Source organism: Nyctibius grandis, chromosome 4, assembly GCF_013368605.1.
Source record: "Nyctibius grandis isolate bNycGra1 chromosome 4, bNycGra1.pri, whole genome shotgun sequence".
In the NCBI taxonomy this organism is placed as follows: domain Eukaryota; kingdom Metazoa; phylum Chordata; class Aves; order Nyctibiiformes; family Nyctibiidae; genus Nyctibius; species Nyctibius grandis.
Genome location: NC_090661.1, coordinates 84,675,088 through 84,692,548, shown reverse-complemented (window position 1 = coordinate 84,692,548; position 17,461 = coordinate 84,675,088). Strand labels below are relative to the sequence as shown.

At 43.7% G+C, this 17,461-nt stretch overlaps 1 protein-coding gene across 1 annotated transcript in view; it reads left to right on the top strand.

The window, feature by feature from the left end:
* The window catches only part of ARHGAP22 (Rho GTPase activating protein 22), a 181,369-nt gene that overhangs the window by 134,806 nt on the left and 29,102 nt on the right, over positions 1-17,461 (top strand). The window contains exon 4 of the mRNA XM_068398747.1: positions 785-961. Within this exon, the coding sequence (XP_068254848.1) occupies positions 785-961 (177 nt within the window). The remainder of the gene's footprint in view (positions 1-784; positions 962-17,461) is intronic.

The following is a 17,461-nucleotide window of genomic DNA, read 5'->3' as shown; positions in this document are numbered from 1 at the left end:
TTTATGTGGCCCTCATTAGGTTGTATCCAGCTCTGGAAGATAAATTGAGGGGTGAGGGGAAGATTTAAACTGACTGCAGTGGGTGCAGACCTAAAAAGAAAATAGAAAAGAAGGGTGAAAACGTCGTAAATCTTGGAGTATCCACAAGTGACATGTATATGACACCTTGAGTGCATTTGATATTCTGGTCAGTACTTTCCTGAGCTATTGTGTACCAATGTTAATAGCTCCTAAAGTTCTTATTTCAAGTGGGAGAGTTGGTTTCATATCCCCAAGTCTTAAATCTTCTTCAAAACGTTCCTTCTGAATTGGATCTAAAATCAGAAATCATCTCTTTTTCTGTATTGAGACTGGAAATTCCCAGGGACTTGGGGAAAGTGGATGATGCTGTGACTTCTGCAGCTCAAGCACTAAAATGTCTTATGATTCACTTGGTCCTCCTTTTGGGTAATAATATTTCGATACCTCAGCACAGGTATGTAGAATTGATTTCATAGTCTTCCTACAGGGTCTTACAGCCTATACTTTCACTTTGGTTATTGCTGGGACAGCAGGTAGAACATCTCCAGGTTCTCACACTGGAAATGCACATTTTGCACTTCTGGTTTGGTCTTCAACCAACCTGTGCTTTGTGGGTGCTGCAGCACATAGGTAGGAACTGTGTGTAAAACTGCTCAATTAAACTAATCATTTGATAATTTTGACCCAGACTTTTGATGGTTTTAAACATTGGTTGCTCTCTTCTGAACTAGAAGCTAAAAGAGATTTGTATTCTGTCTTTCAGGTGGTGCGGGGGACCGGGAAAAGATGCCTGTCAATCATGAGGCTTTCCTGCTCATGGCTAATTCCCAGAATGAAATGGAAGATTGGGTGAAAGCTATCCGACGGGTTATATGGGCTCCATTTGGTGGAGGTATTGCAAATAGCTCACATGCACATAAATTAAAACATTTGCCTCAAGGTAAAACATATTCTTGTGATACTAGGATACGTGTAACACTCTAAAATCACTGAGATGCTTAGATAAGCTCTTGATTGTCTGAAGTGTTTTGCAGCAATGGGATTGAGTTGATTTTTTTTTTGCCAGGGGATGGAAGGGAATGGGAGGGGGAGGGCACATCCAGACTGTATAACTGACTCTGTCAGAAATGGGTGATGATAAACATATCACTATTGCCAGTACTCAGTTTTTTAACAGATAATTATGAACTATTCTGTGGACCTTTCTTATCTTAATAGACATAAAGGAGTGTGTCCAGTTATCCCAGTTTTCTACCGCAAGGGCAGATATTCATCTTTAACCTCCGTACAGATAGGCAGCAGAACTTTTCATCTAGCTAATGTAGGGCCCAGCTGAGAAGACAAAGCTTCCACTGGCTTCAAGGGGGCTGTAGCCTGAGAAAGAACAACAGCATCAGGCTGAGTGAACACCTGTAAGATAATACAGCTGTTGACCATTCCTGTAGTTAAAATGAAAAAAAATCCAGACTCTTGGTGTTGATATTACACCACAATCTTCAAATTCTCAAGTTAGTAGATTAGATAGGAGGTGGTTTTGTGGTTTAGCATAAAACAAGGGTTCATGGACATTTTCTTCTGGGTTCACTGTTGGTGACAGTAGCTACTGGCTTGGTACTGGACATTCTGCACTTTGAAGTGACTTGTGTGCTAATGATGGCGTTCATGCAAATAGTGGTATTGTATGCAAATAGTGGTATTGTATAGAGATAGTGATATCAGCCTTTTTTGAGAGGTACAGATAAAAAAGTGCCAGATAAGGGTTAGGTAATACAATTACTTTTGCTGAAATGGAGTTACTGGTTTTCCTGGATCTAGGGGAAAAAAGTGACCTTGGTGCAGTTGGAGGAGGCTCAGATACTATAAGGTCACTAAGAAGACCCAGTGTTTGTTAGTAACTTTTATCTTGGTGGGGTTTTTGTTGTTTTGTTTTGGTTTTTTTTTTCCCTTTTAAGTGACTCGCTGATTTTGAGTCTCTGTGTAGCAGCATTTGGTCTGTCTGGAGGACGTATAATCTTTACTGATGATGTAATTTTTTTTCCTAGGTCCTTCTTTCACTTAGCAGAAAGGGTGTATGTACAAAAGGCAGCGTGTACCTGATTCTGAGAGGTTGCATGCAATGCAGTTGTGCTGTGGACAGAACAGGCCTTTTTCACTAGTAGAAACTGATCTACTGTGATTTCTCCTCAAACATGAGTATGTGCTTGTTTTGCCTTCCTTCTGAAGCCTGGTCCACAGTGAAGGGTCTTTTAGACCCTGAGCTCAGTGCCTGAGCTCAGTGCAGGTCCATGCAGGTCTTCCATCAGAAGTCTCAGAATCTCAGAGATGGTATTTCTGTGGCCATGTGTAGTGGACATTACAGTGTGTATTTTACAGTTTTGCTATGTGCATCAAATAAATACTGTGAGGAAAAAGGAGACTTTCAGTCATGACAAATGGTACGCGTTCCAGCAACAGCCTCCTTCTTTAGGGCATGATGTTGTCAGCACTGCTGGTTATCAGTGCAAATTTGGCTTCTTTTTTATTAATGTTCGTGTTTTGTCAGTCTCTTGGAATAGTTCCAGAGCAAGCATATTTTTTTTAAGTATTAAAATAATAAATACTTAAAAATCCTGAGATTTTAAAAACAAAAACATGAGGATGGCATGAAGGTAGGGATGGATTTCTTTTTATTTTTGTTTCTTTATGGGGGCAGTATTGTCCTAATTAATCTGCTTTTTTTCTGTACCTATAAACTTCTCTGCAAAGCTGTCTGATAACATTTTGTTTTTCCTTTAAATGAGGCAGATACTATTACATTTGATTCTAGGAACTGGGACTTTATGAGATATCAAAAAACATAGAATGAAATAATGGGAATGTGGGAGCAGGGCAGTGTAGGGGGGAATACAGCTGCTGCTGTTTGTTGCTGTATTGACATACTGCAGATTTGATCTGGTTCCATCAATGCCAGTATAAAGGCTGCTTCAGCCACTGGTGAGAGCTGGCTTAAGCCCCATAGAAGTGCTGCCATTTGCAGAGTTGGAAAGAATTGCAATTGTGTATTGATGTTTCTTCTCTATTTGTGGATAAAAATTGCCCAAGAACATGGGTACGTTCTGGGTGTTTAACCTGGCCTGAACTCTCTGCCCTAATACTCAAATGCATCAGTCTAAAGCTAGCTTGGCTATGTCTGCTTTGTATTCCAAGCTGCATGAACAGATTCTTATGCTGTGGTTTCCTCGCTTCTCTGAGCTGACTGAAGTGTTAGCTGCAGTCAGGAGTGGTCTTTTCCCACCTTGCAACCATGTGTTCCCACCACGTTTCATTCTGCTAATACTAGTGGTTATGCAGCTGTGCAGTAGGAAATGACCTGTCAGGAAAAAAAAGGGGGGAGGATTAGTTTGTAGGTGGATTGGCTCCCTGGCCCTGCTAACCACGCAGCTGCAGGACTAGTAGTTCCAACACAATGGGGACAGTGGGGAGAGATGATTGGGTGGAAGAGGGCATGCTTGTTCATTCTCACTGCAACCCACATATAAAATGGCTTAAAGAAGCCATGGAGCTGCATCCACAGTCTCTTTGCACTTCACAAAGTATTTATAGGAATAGCAATAACCAGGAAATAGTTAAGATGTTCAAACCATTGTTTCCAAATGGTTTTAGCCAGTTTGGGGAAATGATCAAATCTACTTCTCCTCCATCAGAATCAGAGCAGGGCAATTTCTCTGTGAGTGAAATCCCAGCTTAGTTCAGATGTAGGAGGACAGTAAACATATCTGTCTCTGTGTTTGAATTGAATAATTTGAACTCTGCTTTGCTACCACCACTAATTTGAGAGCCAAGTCTTATCTATCGACACTTTTTAATATATGAAGCTAAAGGGATGGGGGGAGGAATTAAAAAGCAGGCTTCATTATTAATATGTAAATATCCAGCCCTGGAGAAGGTTGATATGGTGTAAAAATGAATTATGCCAAGATAAAAAGGGAGGCTTAGCCACACTTTAATCTTTGCTGATATATTGAAGAAACATAAATCAAAAAGGTTGAGGGTATCTTCTTACGTGTTGATGCGGGCACATGAACTATGTTTAAAGGTGAACAGCAAAGGCTTCTTAAAATAAAACAGAAAACTCCCCAAAGCTGCTGAGGATCCCAAATTATTAATAGGAGACACATTCAGGCTTAAAAGCCATATGGAATGTGTGCTTTGAAATACACTTCTAATGTGGCCTTAAAATAAAATCCTAGATTTCCTAAGTCTTTTGAAGAGCTGTTTTGTTTATGGGGAAAATAATTTCTAACAAGTTTCCCTGAGTTTCAGGCTCTTGAATTCTTGAGTCTAGTCCATCTCATTTGGAGCAGAAGATTTTGTAAACTGAGATTTGAGAGTACTCTGTATGTTTTGATTATGTCTTTAAGAATAAAGTTTGTCACAGTGGCTTGATAAAAGTGAGTTTTGGAGCACATTCTGACAGAGGGTGATTAAAACTGTTCCCTATGATCCTTCTTACCTCCATGATGAACAAATTTTGCTCTGAATTTACACCACTAAAAGTTTATCTGGACAGTGCCTCTGTGCCTTACAGTCATGCTGTTCTGCAGCTGCTCATTAATATGGAGTGCTTGTAGCAGTGCCATATTGCTAAATGCAAAAGGTTCATGGCCATAGGCTTGGGTGAGAGTGAGCCTGCTGGTGTCCTCTGCATGTGGATGCATTGAAAGCGTTTGGTGTAATGGGGGGGAGAGGAGGTCATTCCTCACTCTGTACATGTGTGTGGGGCTGTACTTCTAGTCTGAAGAAATACAGCTACTTTAAGGAAATCTCTTTCCATCTGCTCACCTCTCAGTTGGCATGCCTTCCTCATTTTTGTCTTGCATCAGATGTAAAACATAATGTGTTTAGGACTGAACTTTGGTCCATGAGGTACAAAAGCTGAGTTTTTTGGTGCCTGAGTTGAAAGCTGAGTGGCATTAACTCTTACAGCTCAGCACACGACCAGCACTGCATGGGGACAGAATCATTCTGTGTTAATCTCGTGTTATATTTGTGTTTGTTTTCTTCTGTTTACATATTCTTTCTTGCCATGAGCAGTTCCTTGCTCCTCTGCCAGAAATGCATGTCACAGCCCCTTTCTTTCTTCATTACTTATCCTAATTTCTCTTCCTCATCATCCCAAGCTTTCATCAGTTCCTTGTGATGGGGAGAGGTGAAGCAGTTGGAAGGGATATGCTTCCCTTAAGCAAACATGGAGAACTTTACCCTGTGACAAAGTAATTACGCTGTGAGAGCTCTGCAAGTGGTTTTTCCCTTCAGGAGGAATAGTAACTTTTTAACTAGTGGGCTCTGAAGAAGTGTGCACTGAGGAAGCCACTCTACTATCATTAGTTCCAGTCCATTTCTCCATATAGATAAACCATGATGTGTGGATTCTTTCTTCTTCTGCCAGCAAAACAGCACAGAGAATGTTTTTGCTGGCAATCAGGGCCCTGTGCAGACCACGTCTTGTATTAGAGGAGAGCTACAAATTGGGGGATAAGTCTCTGAGGTGTCATTTAATACCTGGCTCAACGTCATTATGGGTAATGGAAGAATAGCCCTACGCAGGCCTAATTGGGGATCCTGTTTTAGATGAGTAAATGTCTTTCAGATAACATCTGCATGAGAGCAAAACATGAATGTTTTGAAGGGTCAGATATTGGTATTAGATGCATGTCTACCAGCATGACAGACTGTTTATGAGCTAAGATATGATGTTAAGTCTTGGGAGTCAGGGGGTTTAATTTCTCCGCCTGTAAGATGGGGATTTTCCAGGTAAAGCATCATGAGCATAGAATCATATCAGTGAATTTAAGATGCTAAGATACCACTGTAAGGAGGAAGAGGGAGATGGCTTCTGTTATCTGCCCAGTGTGAAGACAGAGAGGAGGTTTCTGCTCCCTGTCTTGCTAGATGGCTCCCCCAGAGTGACAGTCTCAAGTGGGATTCCTGGCTGGACCAAGAGGAGCCCATTTACTAGGTGGCATGGTGGGCTTCCCTTGTGCAGGCTACCACAGGTGTGTGGGGAGTGGTGCTGGGTGTTTGTTGTGCCTGACATGTGCTGTTACCTCTGCACAGAAACAGCTGGTGCCTGATGTAGCTTATCAGTGTTTGCTCTTCAGTGTTATCTCATGCTGGGAAATAGGCCCAACGAAGGGAAGAGGAAGAGAAAGACGATGGGGTTATGAGTTCAGATATCTGCTCAGGACTACGGGATGCATGAGTCTGTGAGGGAGATGCTGGTTAGCCTTACCGCAGGCAAAGGTATGACAAGCAGAGGGTGCATTGTGGATATAGAAACTGAGACACAGAGTAGAACTAGAGTAAGTTGAGAGTGGATCTTGCTGCCAAAACTGCTTACAACAGAGAAAGTTTTATGATCTGTTTTTGGGATCTGATTAAGTTCTTTTTTTCTAACTTATCTCTGTCAGTCATATCTGGGGCTTCTGTTACTGCTTTATGACCAATATGTTTTACCATCATGATGCAGCCTTGAGGTAAGGAAAGGCTATTGTCCTCATTTTTTGTAAAGGAGGAATCTGAGGTATTTGAGCAATCAAGTAACTTGCCTGAGGTCACAATGACTGTCTGAAATAGAGCCACTCTGAAGGCATCGTTCAGCAAGGCAAATAGAAGGATCACAACCCTGGACCTCAGGAGAGCAGACTTTGGCCTTTTCAGGGATATGCTTGGAAGAATCCCATGGGATATGGTCCTAGAGAGAAGAGGGGTCCAGGAGATCTCATTGATTTTCAAGGATTACTTCCTCCAAGCTAAAGAACAGTCTTCCCCCATGTGCAGGAAACCAAGCAAAGGTGGCAGGAGACATGCATGGATGAACAAGGAGCTCCTGACAAAGCTCAAACCTAAAAAGGAAGCATAGAAGAAGTGGAAGCAGGGACAGGTGACCTAAGAGGCATATAGAGAAACTGTCTGAACGTGCAAGAATGGACTTAGGGAAGCTAAAGCCCACCTGGAGTTGAATCTGGTGGGGGCTGTGAAGGGCAACAAGAAAGGCTTCTTCAGGCATACCAACAGCAACATGAAGACCAGGGAAAATATGGGCACACTACTGAAAGAGGCAGGAGACCTGATGACAAAGGGTATAAAAAAGGCCAAGATACTCAATGTCTTCTTCACCTCAGACTTTACTGGTAAGATTTGTCTTCATCATTCCCTAGCCCCTGAAGCCAGTGGGAAAGCCCACAGTAAGGAATACTTCTCCTCTGTAAAGAATGATCAGGTTAGGGAACACTTAAAGAAAATGGATATACTCAAGTCCATGCGACCTGATGGGATGCATCCACAAGTGCTGAGGGAGCTGGCCAATGTGTGAGGCCACTCTTGATAATCTTTGAAAAGACATGGTGAGTCGGGGAGGCCTCTGAAGACTCCTATCTTCAAGAAGGGCAAGAAGGAGGACCTAGGGAACTACAGGCTGGTCAGCCTCATCTCTGTTGCTGGGAAGGTGATGATGGAGCAAACAAACCCAGAAATCATTTCCAAACATATTAAGATCAAAAAGGTGACTGGGAGTAGTCAGTATGGATTTATGAAACGGAAATCATTCTTGACCAACCTGATAGCCTTCTGTGATGAAACAGTGTATGAGGGAACAGCAGTGATTATTGTTTGTCTTGACTTTAGCAAGGCTTTCAAGACTGCCTTCTGTAATATCCTCATTTACAAATTCATAAAGTACAGATTGGAAAAATAGACAATGAGCTGTATTGAAAAATGGCTGAACTGCTACACTCAAAGGATTGTGATCAGCAGCCCAAAGTCCATTTGAAGGCCAGTCATTAGTGGTACACTCCAGGGGCTGATACTGGGGCTAGTACTGTTTAACAGCTTCATTAGTGACTTGGATAATGGGACAGAGTACACCCTCAGCAAGCTTGCAGATGATATTGGGAGGAATGGTTCGTGCATCAGATGGTTGTGCCATCATTCAGGGGGACCTCAACAGGCTGGAGAAATGAGTGGACAGGAACCCCATGAAGTTCAACAGAGAGTAATGCAAAGTCCTGCACCTGGGGAGGAATAAACCTAGGCAACAGTACATGCTGGGTACTGACCAGCTGGAAAGCAGCTTTGCAGTGAAGCAGCTGGGATGCTCTTGGACAAGTTGAACATGAGCCAGCAATGCACCCTTGTGGCAAAGAATGCCAACAGATTCCCCGGCTGCATTAGAAAGAGCATTGCCAACAGATTGAGGGAGGTGAGCCTTCCCCTCAGCACTAAGACCTGTCCAGTTCTAGGCTCCCCAGTACAAGAAGGACGTGGACTTACTGGAGTGACTCCAGTAAAAGGTGATAAAAGGATTGTGGCAAGTGAAATACTAAGAGAAGCTGAGAAGGCTGAGTTTGTTTAGCCTGAAGAAGAGAAGGTTCAGAGTGGATCTTATCAATGTGTATAAATACTTGATGGAAGAGTGTAAAACTAAAAGCAAAACTAAAGCACGTCAGGGGCAAAAGGTGTTCCTTAATGACTTTTGAAGATCCTACCTTTAGAAGTCAGATGGCTGCTCCATGTCCTGGTTTGGCCCAAACCAGGCCCATTAGTCTTACAGAAACCAAGGTCACTGCTAAATTCCTCACTGCTTACGAGTGAAGAGCCAAAGGGGGGTCGCAGCTGCAGGGGGGAGTAGACAGGGCAGGTGACCCAAGATTGACCAACAAGGTATTCCATCCCACACACGTCATTCTCACTTTCCTATTTATCACTAACCCCCTGCCTCCTGGAGGTGGGGCCCAGGAGGGAGGGGCCCTTCTGTCTCCCACTGATTGGTACCAGCTTTGCCAATTCTCCAGTTAAAAGCCTGCAGGTGTGATGGCAGGGGAGCTTTTGCATTTTGCCCTCTGCCCGTGCTGGGGGGAGCTACTGCCTTTTCCCCTCTGCCTGTACTGGGGGGAGCAATTCTGCCTGAGGAGGATTTCCAAGCTCTTGATCTTGGTTTTGTACATATTTGTATATATTTGGTTATTTCTATTATTATTGTTATTATATTCTTTTTCATTATTATAGTTTATTAAAACTGTTTTAACTTTCCAACCCATAAGTCTCTCTCCCTTTTCCCTTTCCCTTGGGGGGGGGGGGGAGAGGGTTAACAGAGAGCATCTGCCACCTGGTTAATAGCTAGCCCAGCTTTAAACCGTGACAGATTTATTGGTGCCCAACGTGGGGCATGAGAGAAGCTCCAACAGGTTCCTCTGATAAGTTGAATCCTGGCTCTGGTGGGAGGAGACCTGGAGAACTCAGCTGAGAGAGTATCAGATTTCTTCCTTTGAGATTTAGGAGGGGTTGGAAAGTTAAAACAGATAGTGAAAATGGTGATGTCATTTTTGAATGCTGTGTTATCTCATCTTTTTATGGAGTTTCTTTCACAGTTGAGTATTGCAATGATGCCTTACCTGCCGTGGGCACTGTGTTATTGCTTGCTTCTTATGAATGTTTACATGCAGTTTAGCAGTGGGCGCTGGTCAAAATGTATTGTTTTGGTATGGGGTTTGCTACTGATTTATGCTGTGATAAACTGGGCAGTTCCTATTCCGATCTCTTATCTCTATGACACAATGATGGGCAGTTTTAATCGTGAATCATTAGCGGCGACTTCATCTGCACGCTCCAGGCGTCCTTTAGCTGATTCTGTTAATGATTACACTTCCAGTTTTACTTTGGGAAATAGTACCTTCTCCTTTTCTGCCAAGCTGATTCCACTAGATTTTGCGAAATTAGGATGGTGCTGTCTAGGTGGCATGTTTTTATTTTTGGTTGTCCTGAATGTGTTTCTGATGTGGGATAAGATTAAATATCGGTGCAGGGACAGTTGTAGGTGTTATGCAGCCACCTCAGATCCTACAGTGTGTACTGCTGCTACAGCCACTCAACCCACTGAAACCTTGGCAGCCTGTACCACAGCTGCTACACCCCCCAAGATGGCCACTGCAGCTACTCAGACTCTCAGCACTCCCACGACAGCCACTGCATCTACTCAGACTCCAGCATCTATCGAATCTGTACCAATTGCTCCTGTAACCAGGAAGAAATACCAAAAGAAATCAGCTCGTGAAGAGAAGGATGATGACTCAGAGCCTTCTAAGACAGAGCCATCATATGACCCAGGTGAGGGCCCTTCTCAGGCAGAGTTAGGGCCCGACACAGATGGGGGTTCCCTTGATTGTCCTTTTAAAGCAGACCCATCACAGAAGAAAGGTCCTTCTAAAGCAGAACTATCACAAGAGGACTCGGACGTAGAGATAACCTACCACTCCTTATCCCTGAAGGACCTGAGAAATATAAGGAAAGACTTCAGCCGTTATGACGGTGAACCTATTATTACCTGGCTGCTCCGATGCTGGGATAATGGGGTAGACAGCATGCAATTAGATGGCAGAGAAGCCAGACAGTTGGGATCCCTGTCCAGAGATGGTGGTATTGATAAGGCGCTTGCAAGAAAGTCAAACACTGTCAGTCTCTGGAGGCGACTCTTGTCAGCTGTAAAGAGCAGGTATCCCTATAAAGATGATGTTATGAGTCACCTAAGCAAATGGACCACTATAGAAAAAGGTATTAACTACCTTAGAGAACTGGCTGTGCAAGAGATCATTTATAGACACCCACGGGAAGTTGTAGATCCTGTAGATCCTGATGAAGTGGAATGCAACCGATCCATGTTCCGGAAGGTTGTGAAGAATGCTCCACCGACATATACCCATACATTGTCAATATTAGTATGGGGAGAAGATGCTATGGCACGATCTACTGTGGGCGAAATGGCTAACTGTATGCGACAGTATGAAGATAGTATTTCTTCCCCACTGCAGGCACGCATCTCGGCTGTGGAAAAACTGACTAAGGAGAACAAGGACTCATTTAAACAACTGTCAGACAAACTGTCCAAGATCGAGAATAAACTTGACTCTCTACCTACACAGGCGCGCGTTGCAGCCGTTAGGAGAAAACGCTCTCCTACAGGACCAGCTCAAAGGAAACAGAACACATCACGAGGTATCCTGTGGTTTGCCCTGCGTGGTTATGGGGAGGACATGAACAGGTGGCATGGACAACCTACCAGTACCCTACAGGCACGAGTACGTGAGTTGCAAGCTAAAAGAAATACCAGAGAGAATTTTTCTAGGAGGATGGCTGCTCCAGTTACCAGTGAGCAGGACCGCAGCCAGGGTAGATGGGCCTCAAATTCCTTTTTCCCAAGTGTGAATAGGAGAAATGAAGGTCCAGTCCCTGTGAGCAGCATGAATCCATTTCTTAATTAGGGGGGCCCTGCCTCCAGCCAGGTGGAGGAGAGGGACAACCGGATTTATTGGACTGTGTGGATTCGATGGCCTGGCACATTAAAACCACAAAGGTATCGAGCCCTGGTAGACACTGGTGCACAGTGCACCCTAATGCCATCGGATCATAAAGGGGCAGAATCTATCAGCATTTCAGGAGTAACAGGAGGATCTCAAGTGTTATCTGTATTGGAGGCCGAAGTGAGCCTAACTAAAAATGAATGGAAAAAGCACCCCATTGTGACTGGCCCAGATGCTCCGTGCATCCTTGGCATAGACTACCTCAAGAGAGGGTATTTTAAGGACCCAAAAGGGTACAGATGGGCCTTTGGTATAGCAGCTGTAGAGACTGAGGACATTAAACAGCTGTCTACCTTGCCTGGCCTCTCAGAAGATCCTTCTGTTGTGGGGTTGCTGAAGGTTGAAGAACAACAGGTGCCAATTGCTACTACCACGGTGCACCGACGACAATATCGCACCAATCGAGACTCCCTGATCCCCATTCATAAACTAATTAGACAATTAGAAAATCAAGGAGTGATTACCAAGACTCGCTCACCCTTTAATAGTCCTATATGGCCAGTGCGAAAGTCTGATGGAGAATGGAGATTAACTGTGGACTATCGTGGCCTAAATGAAGTTACGCCACCGCTGAGTGCTGCTGTGCCAGACATGCTAGAACTTCAATACGAACTGGAGTCAAAGGCAGCCACCGATGGATCCTGCCGTCTTGTAGGAAAGCATCGGAAGTGGAAAGCTGCTGTATGGAGTCCTATACGACGAGTCACAGAAGCCACAGAAGGACAAGGTGAATCAAGTCAATTCGCAGAGGTAAAAGCCATCCAGCTGGCTTTAGACGTTGCTGAACGAGAAAAGTGGCCAAGGCTGTATCTTTATACTGACTCATGGATGGTAGCAAATGCCTTGTGGGGGTGGTTAAAGCAGTGGAAGCGAAGCAACTGGCAGCGCAAAGGTAAACCTATTTGGGCTGCTAAATTGTGGCAAGATATTGCTGCTCGGCTAGAGAAACTAGCCGTGAAGGCACGTCATGTAGATGCTCACGTACCTAAAAGTTGGGCAACTGAGGAACATCGAAACAACCAACAAGCGGATCAAGCTGCTAAAGTGTTCCAAATAGATTTGGACTGGGAACACAAAGGTGAACTATTTTTAGCTCGGTGGGCTCATGACACTTCAGGTCATCAAGGAAGAGATGCAACATACAGATGGGCTCGTGACCGAGGGGTGGACTTAACCATGGACTCTATTGCACAGGTTATCCATGATTGTGAAACATGCGCCGCAATTAAGCAAGCCAAACGGTTAAAACCTTTGTGGTATGGGGGACGGTGGTTGAAATATAAATATGGGGAGGCCTGGCAAATTGACTATATCACACTCCCTCAAACCCGCCAGGGTAAACGCTATGTGCTTACCATGGTGGAGGCGACCACCGGATGGTTGGAAACATACTCTGTGCCCCATGCCACTGCCCGGAACACTATTCTGGGCCTCGAAAAGCAAATCTTGTGGCGACATGGCACGCCAGAGAGAATTGAGTCGGACAATGGGACTCATTTCAAAAACAGTCTCACAGACAACTGGGCCAAAGAGCATGGCATTGAATGGGTATATCACATCCCCTATCATGCACCAGCCTCTGGGAAAATTGAACGGTATAATGGGCTGTTAAAAACTACCCTGAAAGCAATGGGGGGTGGAACCTTTAAAAACTGGGATAAACATCTGGCACAAGCTACCTGGTTAGTTAACACCAGGGGATCTATCAATCGAGCTGGCCCTGCTCAGTCAGACCTTCTACATACAGTAGAAGGAGATAAAGTCCCTGTGGTGCATGAAAGGAATCTATTGGGAAAAACTGTCTGGATTCTTCCTGTAACAGGCAAAGGTAAACCCATTCGTGGGATTGCTTTTGCTCAGGGACCTGGATGTACTTGGTGGGTGATGTTGCAAGATGGTGAAGTCCGATGTGTCCCTGAAGGTGATCTGATTCTGGGTGAGACTACTTAAGTCTGAACTGCATGTTGTTGCTGCATAAGTGTCTTTTAGGTTAAGACAGTGGTGATGCGACCGGAGCTAGCTTCATCAAGTGGCGTCCAGTAACCTCCTCGAGTCTGACATCTTTAACCTGCAACCCGTGGGCACGAACCATGACAAAAGAAAGACTGCTGAGAGACTGCTAGCCAGATGGAAACCCACAATCCTGAACCAAATGAACTTAATGGACTTTTTGTATAGAGATGAATCATAAACTAGTGATATGTGTATATATATTTGAAAATGAAAAGGTAGTGGTGATCTGAGTATGACGTGAATGGTATGGAATAAGGGGTGGAATGTCCTGGTTTGGCCCAAACCAGGCCCATTAGTCTTACAGAAACCAAGGTCACTGCTAAATTCCTCACTGCTTACGAGTGAAGAGCCAAAGGGGGGTCGCAGCTGCAGGGGGGAGTAGACAGGGCAGGTGACCCAAGATTGACCAACAAGGTATTCCATCCCACACACGTCATTCTCACTTTCCTATTTATCACTAACCCCCTGCCTCCTGGAGGTGGGGCCCAGGAGGGAGGGGCCCTTCTGTCTCCCACTGATTGGTACCAGCTTTGCCAATTCTCCAGTTAAAAGCCTGCAGGTGTGATGGCAGGGGAGCTTTTGCATTTTGCCCTCTGCCCGTGCTGGGGGGAGCTACTGCCTTTTCCCCTCTGCCTGTGCTGGGGGGAGCAATTCTGCCTGAGGAGGATTTCCAAGCTCTTGATCTTGGTTTTGTACATATTTGTATATATTTGGTTATTTCTATTATTATTGTTATTATATTCTTTTTCATTATTATAGTTTATTAAAACTGTTTTAACTTTCCAACCCATAAGTCTCTCTCCCTTTTCCCTTTCCCTTAGGTGGGGGGGGAGAGGGTTAACAGAGAGCATCTGCCACCTGGTTAATAGCTGGCCCAGCTTTAAACCGTGACACTCCACTTCCATGTAAGATTTGTAACTTTCACATCTCTATAGTTCACTCCTTGCTTATATTTCACCTTTAAAGCTGCTGGCTAAAGGCTTTAAGTAATATTCAGTACCAGTGCCCAAGCTTATCTGGGCTCTGAGTGGAGACCATGCAGTAGCCTGGTCATCTCAGAGCTGAAATGGGTATTCTTGGAGCACTGTGTCAGGGCTTGTACAGTCAGAGGGCAAGTGCCCTGCTACTGGTTTCAAAAACCCAAAGCAGCAGCATGAGTTGTGCACTGCAATGCCGTATCTCCAGCTGTCAGTAACCAGCTTAGTTCCATTGGCTTCTGAAAGATGATGCAGTTTGACATCACATGAATGAATTTGTAGTACTTTGTCTGATAGTGTGAGTAGTCTTGGGCACCAAAGAGCAGGCATCCAGAGCTGGGGAATGACAGGCAGCTGAGCAGGAATCCTTCTCAGTGCCTCTGCTCAGCCAGACAGCATATAGAGAAAAACTACAAATAGAAATTACTCCTGTTACTTTTGCAGGTGAACAGGGTAAAGGTTTTCCTGGGATTGGCTTGATGAAATGTCTTAGTTGGGAAATGCTGATTTGATAAAGTGAAACATCACATGGGAATGTATCCATTTGGGTGAAATTTGTGCTGGGAAAGGTTTTTCAAGCTCAGGGTAGAATTTTTAATACAAGCTTTGCCCTGAATTGCTCTTGTACTCCAGAGGTCATGTAAGAAATTAAGACGTAAAAATCTAGCCAACTTAAGCCCTTCCCTCAAAAAAAATTACTTTGAAAAGGGTCTTGGAAAAGAGAAGATGGCAAGAAAGTCTGATGGGTAAAAAGAGGATTTGAACAGTGCACAGTCATGAGGTTTGAACCAGGAAAAAAGGTTTCATGCAGTGCAAAATGAAATTATGAAACTCATTTTCACAAGACATTGTAGAAACAAAAATAATAAATGTATTCAAAACAGAATTAGATGGGTTCATAGCAGATAAGTCCACCTGGGCTATCAAAGAAAAATTTCTGGAGGGAGTCTTAGCTTCATGTACCTTGCATTGCTAAAAGCAATCCAGCTTTAGATAAAATATTGTTGGGCTTGTGTTTGCTTTGATAACAGATTGTTTTCCTCTTTTCTTCAGCTAGTAAGTGCCATGGAGAAATGATAGTGGCTGTACATTTGTTACATAGTTGGTGGCTACTGCCTGTGGCACATAGTCTGACCGGTGCCACCTCCTACACTGGTGGTTTCTCAGTGAGACCATTCCTGTAATCATTAGATTCACGCTTGATGTTTGAAAGCTGACAGTCTTTAAAACACTGATGGTTCTTACTGCACGTCCTGGCAGTGTATGATTAATGGGACAAACATGTTCCTGTGGTGTTTCTCAGCTTGGAGGCAAGTATTTTAATTTCTCTGTATTAGTCCTTTGATGAATGTTATGAGGATATGTGCTTACTGAAGGGGAATGGTAACCTGCTCCTTGCAAGTTGCAATTTTAACCATTTAGGAGCTGAGAACAAAGACATTCACCCTGTGTCTCTTTTCCTATTACCTTCTAAAGGTTACCCTTCTACCCCCCACATTGCTCCTTTTTTCTTCTTCTCCATCATCATGTAATCAGTCTTGCAATTTCCCCTTCCTACCTTCTGAGTTTCAGGTCAGGGAAGGGAACATTCAGCCCTTGACCTCTTCTAGAAGTGTTCCTGGAAGGTTAGAAGATTTACTGAAACGTCTCATCCATTTTACAAATTGGAGCTAAATGCCATCCCATCCCCAAGCACAGCCACTCCAGTTCAGCTGTTGCTAGAACTTAGACCATGACCTTATGCTTGGATGGTGAAGGTATAAGTTATGCTTTATATTGACTGAGAATTTTAGTTGGATAGTGGAGGGTAAAGGTAAATGTGTGGGAATTAGCTGAGAGGTTTTCATCATTGATTGCGTTTGAGGAAGGAACAAAGTGAAAACATATACAATTTACCTGGTAGTGAGCTTTACAACTGCAGGTTACAGATTGACAGAGGTATTTATGATGAAGTTTGGTTTGGATAAGCACCCATGTGTTCCATGTTGATCCTGTCTGCTTCTCAGTGACTAAGGGTGCTTAGGTTATCAGCCTGTTAAGCTTGGGATATGGGAAGGCTTGAGGACATAAGCTTGTTCGGTTTTCTGAATGGATAAAAGGGGCTGGTCTTCTGAATTTTGGTTATGAATCTAGATCACAGGCCCTGCCAGGTTCCAGGATGGCCAGAAATCCAGGTGGCTCATTTCATTCCGTACTAGAGATGAGGATCAGCAACAGGTTTCAGACTCCGTGATACTTGCATTTGAACCTACAGCTGGAATTCTCATCAGTCTCTAATGATGGAACGCTGGTGGCAACAATTGTACTATGTCATAACTATTTTTTACTTACTAACCCCTAGAATTTTTGTAAAACTTTTCTGTGCAGTGGGTGCATCAACATGCAGTGCACTTGAAGGAGAAGATCTACCAGTCAGATGTAGCTTCAGTCAATTCTGTGGAAGCTATCTATTAAATGTAGACAGGCATGTGCAAGAGTCAATAAATAAAAGGTTCTGATGTTCTTATGTTGCGGGGAGAAAGAAGTTTTCCAGGGTACGTTTGTTCAGATCACTGCTTGCTAAAAAACATTTTTTTGTTGCTCTTGATGTTTTGTTCTCTAAATGTTTCTTGCCTTTGCTTAGAGAGAAACAGACCAATAAACACAAGGGTTTGGCTGTGGATTCAGGATGCTGTGGTTAAGTGATGTTTAGATCCGTTTAGCATCTTTTCTCTGTGAGCAAACAGTTACAATCTCAATTTAGAGTATAAACTGGTCAGAGTCCACTGCAGGGTAATTTACAGTCCTGCTCAGTCAGTTTCTTTCGTGACATATTTTAGAGAGATGGGAAAACACCTCACAGAGGTTAGGCAGAATCTACTGTGATAGAAGGATGAACATAGCTATTTGCTAACCTTTTAACCCAGGGTGAACTGGTTTATCAGTCAGTAAGCAGAAGCCTGTTTATTCTCAGAAGATTTCATTTTACTAGTAAAGGTTGAGACCCCAGCCCAGGGCAGGGGGGAGGGGTGTGGGGACATCATTTTATTCAGAGAAGGATCTGTCCAAAGTGTTTGG